This window comes from Aythya marila (assembly GCF_965140915.1).
Source record: "Aythya marila genome assembly, chromosome: 4".
Taxonomy (NCBI): Eukaryota; Metazoa; Chordata; class Aves; order Anseriformes; family Anatidae; genus Aythya; species Aythya marila.
Genome location: NC_139045.1, coordinates 35337296 through 35360697, shown reverse-complemented (window position 1 = coordinate 35360697; position 23402 = coordinate 35337296). Strand labels below are relative to the sequence as shown.

General features: G+C 40.7%; 2 protein-coding genes across 4 annotated transcripts in view; one reads left to right on the top strand and one right to left on the bottom strand.

Annotated features, from left to right (window-relative positions):
• ANAPC10 (anaphase promoting complex subunit 10) overlaps positions 1–23402 on the bottom strand; it is a 324259-nt gene that overhangs the window by 145209 nt on the left and 155648 nt on the right. For both annotated transcript variants that reach the window (XR_014317379.1, XR_014317380.1), the window contains exon 6: positions 6470–6576. The gene's annotated coding sequence lies outside the window, so the exon portion shown is untranslated. The remainder of the gene's footprint in view (positions 1–6469; positions 6577–23402) is intronic.
• HHIP (hedgehog interacting protein) overlaps positions 16504–23402 on the top strand; it is a 79382-nt gene continuing 72483 nt past the window's right edge. Inside the window, exons 1-2 of one of the 2 annotated variants that reach the window (XM_082758992.1) lie at positions 16504–16900; positions 17016–17284. In XM_082758992.1, the coding sequence (XP_082615118.1) occupies positions 17018–17284 (267 nt within the window). In that variant the 5' untranslated portion in view covers positions 16504–16900; positions 17016–17017. Of the gene's footprint in view, positions 17285–23402 lie in introns of both variants that reach the window. The other variant, XM_082758991.1, reaches the window with a different exon arrangement.

Here is a 23402-nt window from a genome sequence, read left to right as displayed (position 1 = left end):
ATATAGTAATAAGTGATACACATGCATGGTTCGATCAGATCCTGAGACGGCTTATACTTACTGTGTCTGGTAAGACTGGAGGATGAGTGTCTGTAACTATCCAAAGTACAGTACTGCCTGTTCTTTTTCCCTTATCATCTTTAAACTGCTATAAAAATGAATCATTCCCATGTTAAAATAACACTACTGTAATTAACCTCCAATATGCAATCTCTTCCCAGATAAAATGCTCCTTGTTTTTTTTTAAAGAGAAATTTTTAATCCATTTTATTTTTCTCTTCCTTAAGAGAACAATTGAAAACAATTAACATAGAAATATTTATTACTCTTCATTCTTTATGTATAAGTCCCACAGACACTGGTGAGAGTTCTTCAGCACAGCAAGCATAGGCTACAGTACTATGTATTGTCTTCCTTTCTATCCATCTTTGCCCCTAAGTTGGGTTTTCTCTAAAATGTTGCACGCTTTGTTTATGTTTTATTTAAGGATATGCTTTTTTCATCTTCATTTAATGAAACTCACAGTACTCAGGTGTGTGACACCATTTTCTTGCACAGCATTTCCAGAAAACGTGGCTTTCAAGCTGAAAAACATTCTGGCCACAAATGTTATGTCATCAAATTATTCACTTTGCTGGGAAACTACAGACGATGCATTGGTGTTACTGTCAGGTTTTCACCAAACAATACGCTCTGATAATGCACACCACCTAAAGATAACCTTTGCTAACCAAACAGGCATGACTAGCGTTTTAGAAATGCTGAAGAAGATAATAAAATACAATTATATTGAAAATTGACTCCTTGAGCATACTGCAATTGAAAAGCTTGTTACATTTTTATAGGATGGCTACTCCAGCCATGGCAATGGCTGGCTAGATTCTTCCTGTGGCTGGGATTTCCCTATATGAGGGTAACAATTCTGTGAATGCATTTTTGTTCAGAAAATATGAATACAAGTAACAGAATCTAGACAAAAACTTTGGATACTATCACAAGTAAATTTTAAAATACTGAGAAACCATTACCCAATGGATAAGTATGACCTAAATTCCTCTAGTTGAGTACTTTCTACTATCCAGACCAGGGAGAATTTAATCAGTGTGCACCATACCCCCTTTGAAGCCCACTGGCTTCCTAGCACTTCACTGTCTTATCAAGATCGTTTAGTGTCCTGCTTGAAATTACTTCAATGAATAGTGTGTCTGATACCCTCAGTCGGCTGGTTCTGCTGCCACTTCCATTGCTCCTGTTTTTTCCATCTTCTGTAACAAAATAATCACTGCTTGTTCTCAGTTCTGTGCTACTTTTTCTGTTTTTCAACCTGTTCCAAATACTTGATGCAAGTCTTTATTGCCTCTGATTCACCATCTTTTCATACTTCATGTATGACCACATAGTTTCCTGGTCTTATTTCTCTATTTATTTCTTTCACTAGCCTCTCCTTATCCTCCAGTGCCATTTCTTTCTCTATAAACATTGCCATGGACATGCATCCTACAACTAATAGCCACATTTTTTTTGCCTCTATGTAAGCTTTATCTATTTTTAAGTAAGCTGCCACACAGTCCTTCTACAACATCACCAACTGCAATTTTCAAGTAAAATCCAGTTTCACTAATGAATAATTAGCCATGAACAATTACGCTTTCTTTTTTTCTGTGGTTCTCATTTGATGCTTTTTTCAATTATTTGTTCCTGAACAAAAGCCTTCTCTGAAAGTTAGCTTATGTCTTAATTCCTTCAGCTGTTGTCTTCCCTTCCTCTCTTCTGTCATCATCAGTCATCTCTCCGATGTTAGATTAAATTAAGGGATAAAAAGGTAAACAAAAAGAGGTGCAGGACAGAAAGCAAAGTGAATAGGGCAAAAAGAAACAGAAAAAGTCAGATTGAAAGATATACAGAGAAAATTAGAGAGGGAAAAGGAACACCAAAGACAAAGGTAAATCAGTATGAAAGACACCAGCTGAGCATTAAAGAGGAAAAAAAGGAAAAGGAAAGAAAGACATAAGGAAAACATAGTAACTATAGATAGCATAAAGAGTAAGACAGAAGACAGTAAGAAAGAACAGACAGAGAGGAGACAGAAAACAAAGGAGATTAATCAAGACAAAAAAAACAAAACAAAACAAAACAAAACACCCTGGAGAGATGATCTGTATCAGAAATAAGGGATTTTTTTAACCAAAATTGGAGATGCAGAGTAGAATGGGGAACACTACAGACCAGTGTAGAGGGCCTAGGACAACAAACAGAAGAAATATTTCAAAATAAATGAGCACAGACTGAATAGAGCAGTTGCGCACTCTACACAGGAAAGGGGTTATAAGTTATGAACATTAATCTGGTGTTTTTCTACAACTTAAAAGGTAGCAGGATGCTAAAAGGCATTAGTATAAAACTGAGATAATGTATTTTTTTTATGTTTCTACTATATGTTTTTTGATAACCCCATGTGCTACAGTGTTTTGAACCAGGATACTAAAACTGGCAGAGCTCTGCTGTCATCACTCAGTGATATATCGTTATAGTAAAAGTACACTTGGGTAAATTGCTCCTTATTGCTTATTTCAGTCTTTTGCCAAGCTGTAGTCTGTTCTGTTCTGGCTAAACATTATAAATATTTTTAATGGAAATGGAATACATGTCAAAAGACATGATATTATTGTTTTATGATGCACTGGTTAGAGCTCATGTTTAGTCATGCTCATTTTGCTACAGAATGGCTACTCTTGTACAACATAATGCAGTACATGGGATAAGTTCAGCTTGTGTGATAACTTCTTATGAGGAATTGCATGTTCACAGATGCACTTAATTCAAGTGAGGTACCCACATACATCTGAACGTAGAATATTCTCCAACAAACAGGTAAATAAACAATAGCTAAATTAAATCCGTTTGAATTGTATTGTCAATTAGACAAAATATAGTTGGTTTTTACACTGATTTCAGTGCACTCTGCCTGGTTATTATCCTTATACTCATCTTGCCTAAGGAAAAAAGATAGAGTGAAGTGACAAAGAGCACATGTAGAAGTCAACTACAAATCCAGTAATGGTACCATGAATTAATAATGCTGGTTTTGTTGAGGTTGATACTGAAATTCTAATCAGCTCCAACTGATCTGGGGCTTAGGTTTTCCTGTCAATCTAACCAGGAAAAACAATGGTGGCCCAGCTTTTTTAGGTACAGGTGCTAGTTTGCACTTGTAGCAGCCCCTTTGAAGATTGTTTTAAAAGAACAGCTAGCCCCTCTAGACATTTGGCTATGCTCAGGAAAAAGGATAATTCTAGTCCCAATCTCTTTTTCTGTGTGGACATAGCACAACAGTTGGACTTTAAGCATGGTTATGTATCTGAGCAATAGGTAATATTTGCTTGTGAGGGCAGCGCATACTCTTACAGGCATTTCTTAGCTCCTCTTTGGCAAATGCAGCAGGCCAGATGGAATTGTTCCTTGGGCTGCCAGTTGGACCACCCTGGTTTGTACCAAACAGGATTTTAAAAAACCCAAGGGGATGGAAAAAGTCTGAAAATTAGCAACTAAAAATAAACAGGAAATGAAGGCAGAACTGTTTCACATGAAGGACCATAAGTACATGAAATAGAGTTGTCCAGTTAAAATTATCAAAATGATGGATTTAAGTAAAAACATTGGGAACAGTGAAAATAATGCCAGGGCAGAGGGGAAAGGAAGAGTTCTATGTAAACAGAAAAAGCCCCTAAACAGTCACAGCTACAACAATGCTATCACTAGAACCACGCACGAATATCTCCAGTGAAAGGTAAAGGCATGTGTCCAGAAGTATAGAATTCTGAAGCTCTGTAACATGTTAACTTTAACAAGATTCTTGTAACCTCCTTTGGAATCCCTTATTTGTTAGAGCAGCTATGGTTTGTAGCTTGAATTGTTTTTCCTTGAAGGCATAGCTTTGAGATATTAAGACTCAGGCCCAGTAGACATTGGGAGCTTGTATTCTATCACTTCTGCTGTATAAGTGAGAGCAGTTAGACAGGAGAAAGTTGTCGCATGATAATAATAACAATAATAAACACTTTACTAGTTATCCAGTATCAGTTCTTAAGATGTAAAGGATATTATTTTACCATGTGGATATAATATGCTGTCTGTCTGTGAAGACACATTATTTTCAATACACATTATTTAATGAAAATGTAATGCCAAATAGAAATAGCCTCACCTATGATTTGATGTTACTGTTCAAATCTGGGAAAGTCAGAAGAATCTCTCAAAAATACAGGGCACAATCCTGTATTGCCAAGAGAAAACTCTGCTGATCTACACTACCATTTCCTTCCGTAGACTCTGCTACTGTAAAGAGCTATGAAACTCAATCAATAAAAATACAGAAAATAAAGTATAAACACATTATTTAAACATGGTACCATGTATGCTAATGCTGAGATATTAAATAAAATACTGCAATATGCAACTCCTTTTGGTATTTCACTCCTCTAAGACCTTGAGATACGAAAGACTGCATTTTCTTATTTTGGAGTTTTACACAAATGTGGGCACTGGAGCACTTTTGTTATCTAAACAGTTCCCCAAAAAATTTAAACACAGTGAAGCACAATCAAGCCTTATCAGATAGATTATTAAGTAGGACTTGCTAGGATACTTAAACTGCTAATGAAAACAACATATGCAGCACATGTTTGTGCAGCAGGCTAGAAGCTTTAAAAAGTCTTCCTGCCCTGCAAAGTGAACTCTACTGAATAACACTTTGTTCCTGGGGGGGGGGAAAGGGATATTTCTTTCCTTCAGGACATATGGAATGTGAAGCATCCAGGACAGCAATGGAGAAGTATCACTTTGGAGTTCTTTGGATTTGGTGAACTCTGCCTACAGTTAAGGCCAGCAAAACAGCGAAAGTTCTAGGTATTTCCATGGCATCTTTAAGTCACCACTTTTTTAGGCGGCTGTCTCTGAAGTGGTGCCACAGAAATGACAGTGATCTTTATCTCTTAGTGAATGTGCTTGTGTACCAAAGCTTTTAATTTTACCAGTGGAACAGCTTGAGATTCCTTTTTCTAAGTCCTAACGCTACAAGTACAATCTGAAAAGGATGCTACATTTTTCTGGTTCACTTGCCTTACTGGTAATAATAATATTACTATATTTGGAATTTAAAGCAACAAATATAATAATTCAGTACAATAGAGTATGGTTAGCAAAGAAGGCATTGTAAGACCATCAAAGATGGTGGACAGAAACTGGATCCCCCTTCGGATGGCAGGATTAAACTATACCATCAGGATTAAACCATATCTCTACACTTTCATGTTCTAAAAGAATAATGCACAAGATGGAGCACAAGTCAATTTTTTGTTGTTTCAAAGGTATGGTTTTGCCTTTCAAAGGAGACAGCACTGAAGGGTCTTTACAGAAAGAACCTGGGGCAGATTCCAACGTAGTAGAAGTTATCATAACTGAAATCAACAGACAAGACGGTTTCAAACAGCTGATGAGCCTCCTCTTCTTTTTTTAGGAGTGGATTTCGAATATGGTCAGAAAAGGATCACAGAAAGTCCCGTCACAGATTTTCCATGCTTCATACTTGTCTCTGCTAAAGGTTTTAGCAAATGTGCTACTGATTTTAACAAGACCCAGCTATTTTTACTTCTTTAATTGTTAGAGCATGAACACTTCAAAAGCTTAGAATTTTTCAATTTTTAGTAACTTAGAAAATTTTAATCTCTTAGAGATGTAAAGGGGTATGATTTCTTCTTCCAAATTTAAAATTCACTTTAGAATCTAGACAAGAAGTAAACAAATGAATGTATTAATTTATAATTTCCCTTTTTTCATTACATGACATCTTTGCTCATTTACTTTGAATTATTTATAGCACAAAAACAAGAAATAACTATTCTGAATATTGTCTGTAGGTCAGAGCTCCCACCAGAGTTCAACAAGTCTCAGTTGCTACCTACTTAGGTTTAGTAACAGAAGGAAGCATGTGTTTTCTCCATATACAACACTACTCTAATAAATGGTACGTCTACAATCTCTGTACTTCCACAGTTTCTTTAAAGTATAGACTAATATATCTCTGTTGACTACCGTAATATGAATTAGATGACAAAATCAAATGTAGATTGCTGCTGTGCAAGGCAACATATAAACAAATACAGATTACAGATGGTGGATTCAGTTCCAAGAGGCTTAAAAGAAAAGGATAGAAATATATTAAACTGGCAGATAATAAAGACTCTGAGAATAATTGTATTCAGCTATTTCATTATGTGCCTTATTCCAGTATCATCACTGTAATCAGTAAATTTCCCAAAGCTAGGTGATTCAGACAGTTTCACCCATAATTCAAAAATTATTTTTGATACACATTGTACCAGAAACTCAATGTGGGTTTTACAAATAGCCTTCTGTAGCAATACCTGTATTTTTTATTGTCAACTAAAGTTTTTTAGTGAAAACTAATTACCCATTCTCAGTATGAAACATCGATGGATTTGGCGGTGGAATCATACTTGGGTGGCAGCACTCCTCACCATCTCAGCCAAAATTCACACAGCCAAGGGTGTTGGCTACCTGTAAAACAGTGATATCATCATTTCCAATTGTCTCCTTTCTAGAGATATGTAAACAAAATCATAGTATCAAGCAGTATGGCTTTCAGCAAAGCTTTATTTCCACAAGTAAAGTAAATTCAAGAAATTGAAACTCCAGAATATTTTACCTGTTTGGAAAATGTAAAATTATGCCTACCAAAACGAAAGAATTTTTATCAGTCACTTGAATAGGAATACTTGAGTATTCACTTGTTTCTGACATATATTGATCCAACAGAACCTCAGCTGTTTTTCACCAGGTTGATAATAGACATTACAAAACGTTTATGAATACGCAGACTCGTAAAGCATTAAACCTATATGACAAAGCAGAATATGTCTCAGGTTTTGTTGCTTTGTGTTAGAACAGAATATGATACTGATGAAAAATTCATGTTTATCACATATAACAATTTAATAACATAAACTGCAGTGCTACAGTTCTTTTCTACTTTATGGAGTGTCATAGACAGTAAATGCCTTTATCTTACATGCCAAATGAAGCAATGAAACATTCATTATTCTCATTTAAACATTGTGGAAAGCTCCAGCATAGCCTGGTTAAGCCAACTTCCAGGAAGATCTTAGTATGGCAGCTAGAATACCAGAAAGATATCTTATTATAAACAGTACTTAGCACTTATGTAGTGCTTTGCATTTTCACAATACTTCCCAAACAAGCAAGTATTGTGCTCACTGTACAAGTAAGGTCACTGAAACAGGACATCTTTCTATGAGAAAGGTTAAAAAATAAATGTTTTCTCAAATAAGAATTAAGAGTACATGGCAAATGGGTTCTGTTTCAGAGCCAGTTTGGGCCTGGGCTAGATGGTCATAAATAACAAGGCCATGATCAAGAGGTCTGAAAAATTAAGGCAAACAGGAACAGCAGGCTCTAGAATAAGTCATGACTGAGATGATAAAGCATGGCTGACAGAACCTGGATTTCTTTATTCACCTTTCCTTCTCAGTTTTGTCATTAATTGTTATCCATTATTTTTTATACTTTTGAGTGCTAGCCTAATTTTCCTTCTATTAGTAACATTTTCTTTTCTTCAAATAAAAGGCTTTTATCCTAGTTCTACCCATCAGTGGGTGAATTTCTGGCTACTTTAAAAAAATGATGTCAAAGAGGATATTTAGTCCACTAAAATGTTACATCTTTTCAGAACTCCACCTCATCCTAGTGGCTGTAGGTAGGTGGATCTGAAGACACAGTGTGGAATCCTATTTGAGAAATCTCTAAATCAAAGATCGGTAAGAAACAAAAGAAGCAACGGACTGTTTGCCTGTCAAAATGTTTTCCTAGAAGCGTCCCTTGTGTGTCTTACATGACTCCCTCCTTGTAGCAAACCAGAAGGATAAATAACTCATAATTGCTACCTCATTTGCTTGAAATCACATTTTTCCATCATATTAAAAACAACTATCAAAACTTTTAAAAACTGTTTCCTACAAACAAAAACTGGCTACTCTAGAATTATTACCTGTCCACTCAGCTATGTCAAAACAATTCAGTTCTGCAGATTTCCAGACAAGTTCACTGATTTCTTGGTACAACAGTACTCTTAGGGAACATACAGCTGTCACTTAGAAGCATTACCCAAAGTTTTGCTTGTACAGATTACCTACTCCTGAGACAAACGAGGGCCCTTGATATTAAAGTTCAAACCATTTGGAAAGCCATGCTTGGTGGAGCGATACACAAGCCTCCCTGAAGAGCTGAGTATTTGGTGTGAGGTTATATAGAAAACCCATCGGTCCGGAGAGAACAGTCTCCACAGTCCCTCAGTTCTTTCAAGCTGCCAGAGGCACAGAATGTCCTCAGGGCCTTCCACCATTACATGTAGTCAGATAAATTTATCAGAAACAGTTCCACTGAAAGTACAATGCTAGCAACTCCAGACTTAATATTAGAAAAAAATGACTGTTAGAAATATTCCTTGTGAACTGTCAACTGACTCTTGAGTTTCCAAAAAATGTTGAATGCCATTAGAAACTTACTTGGTTCCCACCCCCACTTGACTGATCGGCTAGCAAATTTCACCAACTAGTCCTGCAAGCTATGTATTTCCATACCAAAATACAGTACAGTTGATGGGTCTCAAAACTGGCTGATTATAATCCTTTTTGGAAGTCAACACTGAGCTGCTATATCATACCTAAGAGGTGACCTCTACCTACTAATCCTATCCCAGACACACAAAGTAATTTGTAACTTTGTACCATCCCTGGAATGCTATGACTCCTATCTTAAATCATCATTCAGGTCCCACCCTAAAGAGTCATATGGGGAGTAGGAAAGGTCAAAATGCTAGAATCAATCACTCTAAATCATGTTTTTGCCAGAGTCAGAACCAAACCTTTGCAGGAAGGGTTAAGTGCAGTCTGTTTGCCTCATTCAAACAACATCTACTCTGCAGTGACCATTCCTAGGGAAATTAGGGATTCCCTCACATCTGTAACAAATTACATGAAGCAGTACAGCTCATCCTTAAAGTTCATTTGATAGTGATTGTAATACATGCCTTAAGGTTAGGATGCAATTCTTAACTCAATCACTTGATTATACACAGAATTTCAAATCCTGTAGAAGCTAGGCTGCATACAAAAATTAGGGGATTAAGGGCAGCTCACCTGGACTTCTGGGCCTTTATTATTTGTATCTTACCACAGGTCGACCACATTCATGCAGAGAATACTACAAAATGAACTGTATATCTTATACCTTGTATTATTTTGAAGTGCTCTATTCATTAGGAGATCCCAACTGTTGCTCCCTATTCCAGGAAATGGCCTAACATATATTGAATGTGTTCAACGTGTCCAGTAGAACTGAAAGATACAGAAGTTGGATTTTCTTCTTGATACATCATTGTAACGTTATTATGACAGAAGCGAACATGAACGATCAGTGCATCTATCACTGAGGACTCTCAGGTTCCCCAAGGAATGCTTTCATGTTGTGCTAAAGCAATGAGCTCTTCTATGTATTAACTTTGATTCCTGAAGATAGAGATGATAACAATGAGCTGGTGTACTGGTCACTCCTGACAGATTCTTGTTATTCCTCATGCTTTGTTCTTCAGTTCTGGTAATAAAAACACCTTCAGCTCAGTTTGTGGCTGTCTTACATTTCCTGCCCTATGTGCCTGTCTGCATGAGGAAAACTTGAGAGAATTGGACTGCAAGTGCTCATAGAAGGTGCAGCCTATTCTTTTGCAAACCACAGCCTCTCTAAGACGGAAACACAAAATAGACTGGAAGAAGTTTTCTATTAGACCTGTCCAGGAACATACGGTTTGAACATCTGCTGCTGTGTCTCCTTACACTGCATCTTTTTTTTTTTTTTTTTTTTTTTTTTTTTTTTTTAAATATACTTTGGCCTTAAGTTCAGTCCAAGTTCATCTGGCATCCACATCAGTTTACATCTACATCCAAGGATCTTCATTGTCCATACATCTTCCAGTCAAATCAAAGAAATGATTCACACATCACCACCTGTGTGTGAACCTACCACCTACTTAGATTCATTTCTCACCAAAGTTAACGAAATCTTCATGTCAAGGTTTAGAAGAGCATACATGGTCCAACCTGCCTTTGACAACCACATTCCTGGCAAAATAATATCAGCCTGCAGAGCCAGAAGTTCCAAGATTTAGTGGCTGGACAGTGCTCCACGCACATAAAGTGGCTTTATAACCACATGCTAACTTGTAGCCAAACTGGAGTCTGTATTTCATTTTAATTACAACTATGTTAAGCACCACTTCTAGTCAAAGGCTGACTGTTGTAAATAATCGAAGATCTACGTGCTTGAAATTTACTGTGCATCTCAGGAGTAGGAGAGAGGGCAACCAGGCCAAGCTCAGTCACTTGAATGATGGGCTCCCAAAAAAACAGCCTCCATAAGAATTAGCTGTTTACAAAATCACCTGCTTCTTCCATCTTTTCTTGTGCATGACTGGGACTCAGACTATAGCTCTAATCCTCTCCAGGCTGATCTCATACAGTCAGGATTCAGGCTGCTGACAAAATGCTCCCAATGCCCCTTACTAAAGCATAATAGAAAAGCCTTTAAGGGTAAAATTTGTAACCTCAGGTCAGCGCAGGCTAAATGGACACTTCAGAAAGATGGCACTAGGTATGTGCTACACTGGCACAGACAACACCGCCCAGGAGTGTGCATAAACCTCCAGAAGTATGCGTGATGCAAGAAGTGTGAGGTAGTTTTCGGCACCATCCTGAAATCATTCAACATGAGCCAAAAACACTGACTTCAAGCATGGCGTTAGCATGCTCAAAAGAGAACGCTCATGAGAATGACTGCTAGGTGCATGGGTACCTTCCTGTGTATGCCAAGGGACTTGGCAGTTCTGAGAATATATGTCGAGAAACATATTTGTTTGAGATGAACTCCCTGCTTTCCTAAAGACAAATTATGCAACTGAATTAGATAAATCCTTCTTCTAAAAGCTAAATTACACATATGAATGGAACATACATTGTCTAGGAAAATAAATGACAAACGGTTACCAATTCCACTATTATTTCCCACCTGTGGGGAAAAATGTTTTTTACTGTTTGGAAAGTAGCCTCGAAAAGCACAGCTTATACAGAATATACGTTCTGTATGCAGCACTGCAGCACATGGTGCCTTAGCACATACTGTGTGAAAGCTACTGTGAAGAATTTCCCAAACCAAAGTTTCCATATCAAATATGAATCGATTCACATCAATTTATGTAACAGAGTGAACTGCACATGCACCACATCACCACGGAGAAAATCTGTGAAATCCTATCTGACATGCCAGTCATTGAGCTACTCAGCAGAGTTTTGTGACTACTTGGTTTTAACGCTGCCGGGCTATCATTTCCAGCCCTGCCCTCCGCAAGCAACAAATCTTATGAGGCAGAAGTATATAGGCCCACTATTTAGCTTTGTCATGCACAATATTGCTTATTCAGAAAGACCTTTACCTCTTTGATAACTCTTGAAAGCATTTCAGAGTTTCCTCGATTGCCATCTTATACAAAGCGTTCTTAGAGGACGTAAGGACACCCCAAGCTCTGGAGCAAGGGATGGCATACACATGGCTGGTAAACTGCAGTCGGCAGTGGGGTTATTACAGTTCCTGCTAAGAAAGACTTTTTTTTTTTTTTCCACAGCGGCTTCTTTTGTCTCTTTGTAACAAACATAAATAGAGACATGTTGTTGAGGTGAATTACAGCAGGTAGTAAAAGTATGCAGACCATAGGCAAGCGGGCCTCTTGAGTCTTCATTCCTTCACAAAATGGTTTGCTTTATCTGCCTTCTAGTTAGCCTAGCTTATGTTGCAAAATTGAACGCAGGTAATTGAAGGTTTGTGTTAGCAGCTGACGTGATGTGCTAAAATAATCTGTACTTCATATTCCCTGATGGGCCAATCAAGTGGAGTTAATATCAGCCGAATACTGCTTTTGTACCCTGACAGGACTCAGGTTTTTTTGAAGTCATGTTCAGAGACCAGACACATTGGTTTATAGTCCCAAATGGTCCAGGTGGCTTCAGCTGGTTTAGAGGATTTCTGTTAAGAGCCATGGGGAACTCTGTGGTAAAGACATACCCTAAAAACTTGTCTGTGACTGTCTGGGCACCTATTTTCCCATAAAAAATATCCTTGCAAGTCCTGTTCATTCATGTTACACCAGCTTTCACACCTCGTATTTGTGGTATGCAAAGACAAGCAACATGTTATTCTCAGCACCATGAAATGATGTGGGCTGTAGTATATGGTGGAGAGAACCAACCAGAAATGTTCTGATCAAACTGAAAATTTCTGTTACATCACAAGCAGAAACATAAGCAAAAAAAATAATGGTTTTGTAAACTTCTGACTAACCGCAAGATGCTTTAATGAAACCACTCCAGCAGTTTTCCTTCTTCATTACCAGGGGAGCTGCTATGGCAAATGGACCTGAAGAGTTCACAGCTGTGGGGAACTCCTGCCATAAAGACTGTCCCAGAGTCAGGGCTTCCTGATATTCCAGCTCTCTGCCCTGAAGCCACAGGAACCCTCACCCCGGTGATGCAGCAGAGAGCCAGAAAAAACTCTCAGCTTCACTTCTAACAGGACTCTCAGCACAGTCAGGCTTTTACTCAAAAAAAAGCCAGAAGCACAGAAGCTCAGACTGCCAAACCTTGAAATTCCTGCCCAAGTTCTCACTCCAAATTTCCAGATTCCTGGGTCTCTGTCCACCCAGTTGACAGGGAAACAGGGAGCTGGGACCATTAACTTTCAGAAGCCACAGCTTAGGCAGAAGCCTCTGATCCTGGACTCTCAAGCTCAGCTTTGTTTCAAAGTAATCTAAATGAATTTTCTGACTGCTTTAGAAAGATTGTTCTGCTTTCCTTTGAAAGATACAAAATTCAAAGTTTAATGCTTTTTTTTTCTCAGAATTTATTCTGGAAGTGGAACACTAACTTTGAGCGTATACGCTAGGGAATCCATGATTGAGTGTTTCTCATGCTGTGGTTTCTCTGATGCAGAATTTGCTGTGATACACACTGGCCCCAACAAGAAGATGAATAAATAAGCTATAAAGTAGAATCACACATCCCACAGTTTAGGGAGAGTGTTTTAAATAACACGTATAATGTTATAACGGACTCACTGAAAAGTGTGCTGTTGATGAGCTATGGAGAGATTCCACTCTCATTTCATCTGACAGTGAATTCACCTGATAATGAAAGCTTTTTATCTTAAAATAACTGGCAAGACAGAACTGTGTTTGAGAAGTCCAACTCAGCTAAAGCAAAAGCAGAGCCACTCTCCAAGAGCTGAAGTCCACCTGCTTCACCCAGTGAAATGTCCCTGATGGTGGTGGGGGTGCAACCTTCCTGTACCAGTGTCTTAAATACTGCACTTTCTCAGATGCAAACTAAGGTGAGCATTGGTTTGTCTCCTAGTCTGCTCCAATGCTGCAGAACTCCACCTCATGGCTCGCTGAGTATTATCCATCAGTATGGAAGGCCAGAATGTAGCCTTGCTTTCACTGCTGAGAAGAAAAAACCTGTACTGTTAAACTTACACAGCTTAGCTGTAAAGTGAGGTGACTGTACACAAAGTTCTTGTGTGAATCACAAAAATACCTAAAGGTGTGCTGCCAGACAATATCTTCTGGCGGTTTAGGAATAAATGTGGTGCTACCAATTACTTCCATCAGGCACAATCCTCATGATGCCATTAGATCCCTTTGCTCAGCTTCTGCTCCTACCTGTAAACTTAGATGATAACTGCACTTCTCAAAACTGACACTAGTTGCTCCACATATTTTCTCTTCTGTTCAAAATACTAAGGACTTCACTAACTTTAAATCCGAAAGCAGATATCTTGGTACATTTAAATTCCCTTGCAAAATATTTATGACAATCTGAATTCAACTACTGAGCCACATAAATTAAAAAGACCAAACACAATTGAAAAATAGTAACTGGTAAGTTCAAGCATATGTCACTGTCTTAGCCTTATGTTCTTTGAAGGGTATTCTGACACATTTGACTCATGCTATACAGATACCATGATGTATTATGATATAGACAATAATAAAGATAGTAAAGGTAATGGTATAAATAAGCACAGTCTGCTTATCTCCTGGATAAAACTAGAAGAAAATCTAGCTATGTTCCAATACCACAGCAGCAGTAGCTTCCTTTTAACTTGCTATCCTTCTCACACATAACTGTAGCATAACTGGAAGATTCTCACCTACATCCTAGAAACAAATTACAGAGTTTATTCACCTCTACTTATGGCATTACCATGTTTCATTATTTCCAGTAATGAAGTTCACATGACAGAATCCAGGTTGCATTAAAAGACTGATGTGTTTATTAACCATATTTCCTATGTATATGTTTCCACTTCCTAAGTATTCCCTTATCTCTGTTTATCAGAGGCTGAGAGACACCTGAAGCTGACACTCTGAAATGGCATATACTAATACTGACCTTAACTTTGCATTATTAAAAAGGTTTATAAATAAATTCCTATACCAACCAGCTTGAAAAAAAAATAATGACTTTCTTAAAGAAGCTGTCATGAACTTTTTTGAAGCGTGGAAAGGAACATAAGAGTAAATTATGTCTTTTTGCACAAAACCCCAAGAATCAGCATTTTCTATTCAGAGCTTATAAAGAAAATTCAACCGTCTTCAAGTCTTGCTTATACACCTTTATATCCCTCTGTCACTACAGAGCTTCAAGTTTTGAGCACTTCATGTTATACCAGGTCAATAGACATTGGCCATTCCACAGAATTTCTGTGTAAAACTTCTGTGTGGAATCTGACCTTCACAAACTGACAGCTCTTTCCTAGCTCGGTAACTTCCCATTTCGGGAAATCATTCTCTATTTAATTACTACACCTCAAACTCACCTCCTCTGAGAACCAGTACAGGTATACATAGAAACGGATATTTACGCAGGCAGCACTTGAAGGAAGAAGAAATGTTATTTACTAATAGCTGCGTTACTTTGATCATATAGATTTATATTCCTCACTTCCTTTTTCCTCCAGAGAGACGGGACCTGTGAGGATCGGGCAGCAACTGCTCAACAGACACTTTCACTGAACATTTGTTTTTTCAAGAGGGTATCTGCCCCACAGTCACTTCTTTCCACTCAGTTCCACTTTCCCATTCCAGTAAGGGAGAAGCAATGCAAAATCCGTTTGAAAAGTCTGACCACCTGCCTACCCGGGGAAAGAGGCAGTCGGACCTTCAGCTGCATACTTCTGCCACTACAGTTCTGCCAGCATAATCCTCCGTGGGGAGACTGCTTGGGAATAAAAATGACTTCTGATATCGCTGCTCTGCTTTTCACCAGAATCACTTTCCTTTCAGAACAACCTATGCAATAACCCAGTAAATGTGGCACGGCTGTTGTGGTGTAGTCACATTGCTACAGTTCTGCCAGCCAGGCCGCTCACGGGACACGATCCCCCAGTGCCAAGCAGGGCTTTTTTCGACAACAACAAGGCAGGACAGCTGAATCACCACCAGTGCTGGTGATGCTCTGAGGGTGCCACGCTGACTTCACCCACCAACACGAGTGCTGGGGCCACGCTGTCCCAGAGCCCCTCCAGCACGTACCCACGATCGCTGCACTCGGTGTGGCTCAGGCCCTGGTCGGGAACGTTTTTTTTTGGCCAAACGAGTCAGCAGCAAGTCAAGTGGCGGTCATGAGTTCCGGAGCCACCAGCCTCCAAGAAACGCACTTAGAGTGCGAGGGGACAGATCTTCGTGGATCTTTACATCTACACAACGCTTTACCTGAGGTACTCCTTGTCCATGCCACATTAGCTCACAGCGGGCTGCTTAGGAGTTCAAGACTACACCTGGAGAGATTCAGCTAAGCGTGAGGCGCACAGTAACGGCCCCTGGCGCCCCGAGCAGCGCCGCTGCCCGTGAGGAGCTGCCCGCAGCCCTTGCCCTTCCCCAGGAGCCGTGAGGCGTTTCTCCTCAGCGCCAGCCCCGCCGCCGCCCGCTCCCCCCGAGGTGGCTGCACCTGCCCCGGGCGGGGCCGCCCCCCGGGCTCTCCCCGTGCCCCGCTGCCCGCCGGGGGGGCGCCCCTCGGGGCTCGGCGGCCGAGACCCACCTCGGGCGGCCGTTCCGGGCCGGCGGTTGCCGGGCGGCCGTTGCCGCTGCCGGGCGTGGCGCCGCCGCCTGCCCCCCGGGCCGGCCGCGCCCCCGCGCCGCTCGCTCCCTGCCCGGCTGCGCGGCGCGGCGCGGCGCGGCCGGTGGCGGCGGGTGACGTGCAGGGCGCGCGGTGGCAGCACCTCCCCGCGCGCGGCTTAAAAAGAAGAAGAAAAGAGGGAGCGAAACATGAGAGCCCCGCTGAGCCGCGGCCGGCAGCGGACGGGGCATCGCCCGGCACGGCCACCGCCGCCCCGCCGCGGGGACACCCTTCCTATGGGACGCCGACTGAGGGGCTGCCGCCGCCCGCTGCCCGGCCCGCCCCGAGCCCCGGCGCCTCGGCGCGGCAGCGGCCGCTGCTGCTGAACCTGTGCCGCCCGCGCGGCTCCTCCCGCCCGCCGCCGAGCATCCCGTCCTCCCGGCGCGGCGCGGCGCGGAGCGGAGCGGCTCGGCTCGGGGGTCCGTGCCCCCCCCCCCCCTTGGGTTGTTTGGTTTGGGTTTTTTGTGTTTTTATTATTATTTTTTTAATTATTATTTTTCTTTTTGCCCTCCTCGGAGCGCGGCCGCAGGCTTCCCCCTCGCGCGGGAGGGAGGGAGGTGTTTTCCCGGCCCGAAGTGCAAAGCAAAGTCAGTGGGATTCCCCTCCTTCCCCCCTCGCCCCCCCACCCCCACCCCACCCCCCTTTTTTTTTTTTTTCTTTTTTTTTCTTTTTTTTTTTGGGTGCATCCACGCGCTCCCTCAGGCATGATGCTCAAGATGCTGCCGTTCAAGCTGCTGCTGGTGGCCGTGGTGCTGTGCTTCTTCGAGGGGGATGCCAAGTTCGGGGAGAGCGGCGCCCGCAGGAGAAGGTGCCTCAACGGGACCCCGCCGCGCCGGCTGAAGAAGCGCGACCGGCGGCTGCTGGCCCCGGAGGCGCCGGGCGGCGGGGAGGCGATGTGCCGCGGCCTCTACCCGCGCCTCTCCTGCTGCCCCCGCGCTGACACGCCGGGGCTGCTGCACGCCGACACCAAGGTAGGCGCCACCTGAGGACTCGCGGCTGCTTCGGCGGGCCGGGGGGTGCCGAGTGTGGCTTGCCCCGGCGCTAACCTGACGGGGCGGGCGGCCCCGGGGGCTGCCCGCGGGTGCGCAGGGCAGCGGCGGGGCTGGGAAGTGGCTTGGCGGCGCTTTGCGGTTTATTTTGCTGGGGGTTCCAAAATAAAAAGGGGAGAAAGGAACAGCGGTGCCCGCTTCCCCCCGCGTGTACTCGGGCAGGTCTGGGCTGGGAGCGCGGCGCGGGGACGAGCCGGGGGTGCCCGGGGGTGGCGGCGCCAGGTGCTGCCGGCCGCCCCTCCTTCCCCCGCTACCTGGCGGCCTCCCGGAGCCGCCGTCATGCGGAGGGAGGGAGGGAGAGGCCGGGCGGGAGGCACCTCCTCTGCTCCGCTCTGCTCCGCTCCGCTCCGCTCCGCGCAGCGCCCGGCGCCGTGCCCCCGTCCTCCCGCGGCCGGGCAGCGGCATTAGGAAGCGCTGCACGTGAAATCAACAATCAGGTGTCTTTTTTTTTTTTTTTTCTTTCCTCTCTTTTTTCCCTCCCTTTTCCATCCCGGTTTAAGGTTTAATTAAGAATTCCTCGGTTACAACTCTGTAGTTGTCAAGGTCTGCGAGACTCTTGGAAAACTTGCGTTTCAGGCTTGCTGGCCCAGGCATAATAAAAAAAATGCCCAGCCTGAATCGAATTTTTATGCTCGGTTCACGGTAGATTTCACTCCATTCTCATGTAAACAGCTTCTACGAATCAACATATGTGTCTGGGTGGTATCTCTCACTTTGTTTTGTAACAAAAAGCCATATTGCATCATTTAATTTGCTCAAGTCATGCAAATAGGAAAAAATCAATAGGACAAAAAGGGGTCGACTTATCCTCCTCCCCACTAAACTGCTGCCCACACACAGAGTCCTGTTGCTTATGGCAAAAGAATAACAACAACACCATTGTGTTTGTTAGTTGGTTCACTAATGGGTGAAACTGGAGAACATCATTCTCCTTCAGTCCCCAGCTCTGTCCAAATGTTCATGCCTTTTGAGGGAGCATTTGTCCTACCCCCTCTATTCCCAGATGAGTGAGAACTGTCTTACTGCAGGTTTTCAGCTGCAGATCTCTCTTTATTCATACCATATGCAGCAGCAGTTTGAGATTCAAGGCAGATATATTTCTTCGTGTTGTCTAGAGACAGTGTCATTAAGCTCCTGTGTGATAATTGAATTAAACTATAAACTAACCACATGCAGATAACCTGAAAGATCTAGCAGAGGAAAAGAAAAAGAGAAAAAAAAAAAAGGAAGAAAAAAAAAAAAAAAAGAAGAAGAAGAAGAAGTAGAAGAAGAAAAGAACAAGGGCTGGAAAATATGTCCTTAATTCACCCTGTTTGTAATGGCTCAGTGGCATATAGGCTTCTGAGATTATTCAATGCTTGGAGACCCTTGTAGTAAGTGGCTCAATGCAGTAAACTGGAAGCTGCATTTCAGTAACTTCTCAATCTCCAGGCAGTTGAATGGTTTGCTCTCTTCTTAGTAACACTTGAAAATATCTCTTAATTCACTTTGGATTTCTTTGGGCTAACAGTACTCAAAACCTCACATAAACATCAGGTGTTAACTGTATATGCCACGCTAGTTATTTCTGAGCTGTCAAAACTCTTTTTTTAAACATTGGTTGGACTTTTTAAGGAATATAATTTTACAGGAATTTAAAAGCAGATGATTTTTCACTATAGATTAACGTTTATGAAACTCTCACATCTGCTTTATCATGTCAATATCTGTTTGGGAAAAATGTCAAAATATGTCATTTATACTTTGCAGAATGAGGTGGTCTTCCATAAGAGACATGGCAAACTATTACAGAATACACATGGATGGACCTTTTCAAAAAGCACATTTATAAAACTCTAGTCTACTACAGTTCAAACAATAGCTTATTTAAATGCAGTACTCCATCATATATCTATCCATAGGATGGAGTGGCTATGACAGTAACAGAAATGTGAACGCTAGCTTCTTTAAAGACAAAGAGTCGAGCATGCTCAGTAGACGTCTTCATTTTCATAAGAGCTTGTTGGTTAAGATGCTAGGTCTTTGAGAATTTTTGACCAAATTACTGATCTGTGTTTATAATGAAAATGCTACTGTTGCCCGTGGTTTTGGGAGCAGAAATGGAGCTACCATAATAAGCAGATACCACACTGCACTGCCTCAAGTAAGATTTTTACATACTCTTGTTGACATTTAACTCTCTGTCTTCTAGTTCACTGCACTATCCCCTTGATTAGGAAGGACTAATACAGCCCGGTCAAATATTGTAATATCAGTTTTTCTAAAAGTCTGCTTACAGCCCGATAGGCAAAGAAGTCCTCCCTACCTTGGATGGCTTCACAGCCAAGGCTGTCAAGGAATGGGTGAAAAGTAATTGTTTTCAAGTGTGCCCTTTTACAATCATTTGTTTGCTCTGGCTCTTTCACGAACAAAGGCTATTGTTGAACACATCCAACTAAACAAATAACTCATCTTGGGGTCCCTTTAACAGCTGCCTTAGTACAATGATCTATTTACATATTACCCTAAAATTGAAACCGAACTCTTTAATGACATAATCCAGTTCTATAATACAGAAGAAGCATATGTTCAACCCAACAGCTGAACAATCTCATAAGCATATGATTTTTAGACATAAATGCGTGTATATCTAATACAGCTTAGTGCAATGACTTATTTCACTGTGGGTTGATTTTTTTTTTTTTTTTCTGTTAACATCAAAATTATACTGCCTTTCTCAGACTAGATATGACAGGGTACACAAAACAGATGACTATATTCAATGTAAAGAATTTCTGTTTACTGTATCTTCCTCTGTTTCTTCTTCTTTGCACTATTCTTTTTGTTGATGATAAACCAATTTTGTATGCTATACTTTCCTGCACATTCCAGGATTTATCTTACCTTGAGTCTACCAGTTTTACATTCATGTGACTAGAGATTAAAGGATGATCTTACAGATGTTGTAAATTAGTCAGCAGCAGGCATAATCATTATTAGGCATGTTGCAATAAATGTTTGGAAGTTTTACATATTTTCCAGAGCACAGTTAGTTTAAACCACTGTAGTTTGATGGTTTCACACACGACTTTAAAAATTGAAGCAGGAAATTAGTTTACATTTCTTCAAAAGACCAAAGCCATTGTCAACTGTAAGGTCATTCTCAAAGTAGAGATCCAGCAGAAAAAGCTTCATTCAATAAGTATTTCAGCTTTCACTTAAAAACGATTTAATATATACCAGGATAAATACGTTATCGATTTGTTGTCCTATCTCTGAGCCAGTACAGTTATACATCAGACCTCACACAGAGCAAATGTTACCACCCGATTTTGCTTGAGCATTCTAAAAGTTAAATAACATACTTGATTTTCAGATAATTGATTGACTCTGATTCCTTAATCTTCCGATTAGCTATTATATGACCAAGATTCATTCCAGAAATGACATGAGGGGGTGAATTCCTGTGGTTAATTCCTGGATAGCAGCTGCTCAGGGGGATTAGGATCCTTTTGTCTTAACTTTGAGGACTGAAATGTTGGCAAGCATTTCTTCTCCTGTATCACCAGGCAACGTCAATTACGTTTTCCACAAGAAACAGTAAATTAGCTTTGCTATCCTGTATTCTTTTTTTTTCCTGTTCACAATTCTTTCTTTCTGGAGTCTTCCAGCAGAAATAACAGTAGTAGAATTTTATATCAGCATCACTGCGGAGTTAATTCAATAAACACACCGAATATTTACCTAGTAATACCTAATGTTTACTTGTACTTCTAAACATACCATCGTACTGCTACCGCAAAAAAACCTACTGCCTGAGATCAACCCACTGATGAAAAAAATGAGACTCTTGCAAAGCAGGTGATACTACTGAATATAGGCAAGTATTTGTAAGAGTCTGTAGTCAGGTGTGCTTTCCTTTGGTGGAAACACCAAAATTGGTCATTTCATCCTTACTAAGGAAACCTCCCAGCTTCTTAGTGACATAAAGTTCTTTAAAAATAGCATTTATGGATAGTGCTTTCAATCATCTCCTATTGGCTCCAGACTTTGTCCTATTTGGCAATGATTGACTGAATTGTATAAGCTACTTCCCATCAGAACAATAGGTACCTAGTCAGGATGCCATCCTCCCCCTTAAGAAGGTCCAGCTCATGCAGCATATTGCCTCAGCAGTGTGGAGTTCTGCAAGACTTCTGTGAAGTCTGTTCTCTACTACCAGAGAATATTATGTTCAAACTTATAGTTATTATTTATTTTGGTCATACCTTATTGTAGTTATCATTATATTTTTAGTTCTTGTCCTTGAGGCATTTTTCCCAAATCTGCCATATCTAGAACAACACCTGAAACTCAAGAACTAAGACCATGTTCCACTAATAGTTCTGCAGCTGTGGCCCAAATAAGATATCTAGCAAAAAGAATGTTGGTTTGTTTTTTTTTCAGGAGAGAAGGAGCTGGGCCTGTGGAAAGAATTCCCTGGTGAATTCAGGGTAAAGGCAAACTTTTCACTGTGCATGCAACATGCAATTAATTCATTAGTCTTCAAGCTTAAGACAAATGATAAGCCCTTGCCAAAAAACATGTGAAACAGTGTGAGTCCCAAGAAGACCTGAAGGGAGATGATAAACCGTACATATTAGTCACATTACTTAATTGCAGATGCTATGATGATGAGGATGAACTACGAACAGATAGTGTAAAGAACAGAGCATGTATTGCATTTAATGATCCCAGCAAATCTGGAGGAATTGTATTTGAAGCCAATGGTAGCTCTTCTACATTAAGGTTAGAGGCCAAATGGTGTTCTTCTAATCAGGGTTCTAACTTAGCCATGAAACTTTACTACACGTCTCAGATGGCCTGTTGACAATACATGGCTAAGACTGAATTTTCCTGGAAAGAGCTTACCTTTTAAATTAATGTTCCTTTAATTAGGATTTTTTTAACTATACAGGCCATATGTTGTATTCTACTTCGAATACATAGCTGTTTAAAACAACAGGGAGGGCATTTCTCTTAAATGTTTTGTGCTCATATAATTACGATCTGTAAATAAAATGAGTTCAGCACCGTTATCAAAGTGCTGCATCCCAGAAGACCGACAACCTATGAGACAGCATACTACAACATATCAAGTGTCTTCATGTATTAAATAACAATTTTTATCCAAAATAATTTAGGTGATTCCTATCAATGTTATGTTGCAAGGGAATGACACATTGTAAAGTCATGCTACAAATCAACTCAGAGATATGAACTACTGCAAAACTGTTTTGATATTTTCAAATGCAAAATTTACAAATATTTACAAATTTTACAGAATACAAATACTTACAGCATTAATATTTCTTAAAATAAGCGTCTTACAGTCTTTGTTTATAACTGTGCTAAACAAACTGTAAAAAGAACCTGAGCTTTGTTTTTGTATTGGATCAGATTCAGTCCCTCTCAACTGAGAACACATTTCCCATTATCCACCATTGGGATGAATGATCAAAAAACAATCCATGTGGTTAACAATAGATTAACAAAGTGCACTGCATTCAAAGACTAATAAAGACAACTATGCTGTTTTCTATTATTTTTCACGATTTGATGACATTGCGCTCCTTAGGCTCCTGTGTTTACTTAAACACATCATCAATCGTGGTTTAGTGCTTCTTCAAGTACTATGCGTAATATATGCTCTTTTTTCAGGACAAACTTACACTTTCAATATTGAGACAAATTAAGATGCTATGGACAAATTCTGTTTTTTCATTTATGAAATGTTTGAAAACATACAGCTTTTCCCACCACCAAGTATTTTGCAGTACAGACTGTAAAAAAGGAAAGCAGCATTTCAAACAAGTCAAGGCACCTGCAGAACTCTAATGCAATCACTTCAGTAGCTGGACTGTGGCATAGTTCAAGATACACCTATTCAACAAATACCAAGATACGGTTTCCTTGATGTGTTTTGGTTGTAGAATTGCAGCTTTTAGTCTCTAAATATTTGCATAGGTCACCCTACAAGTTATGTTTTTAAGTATTTCTCATTAGTGGGCAGATGGCCTGC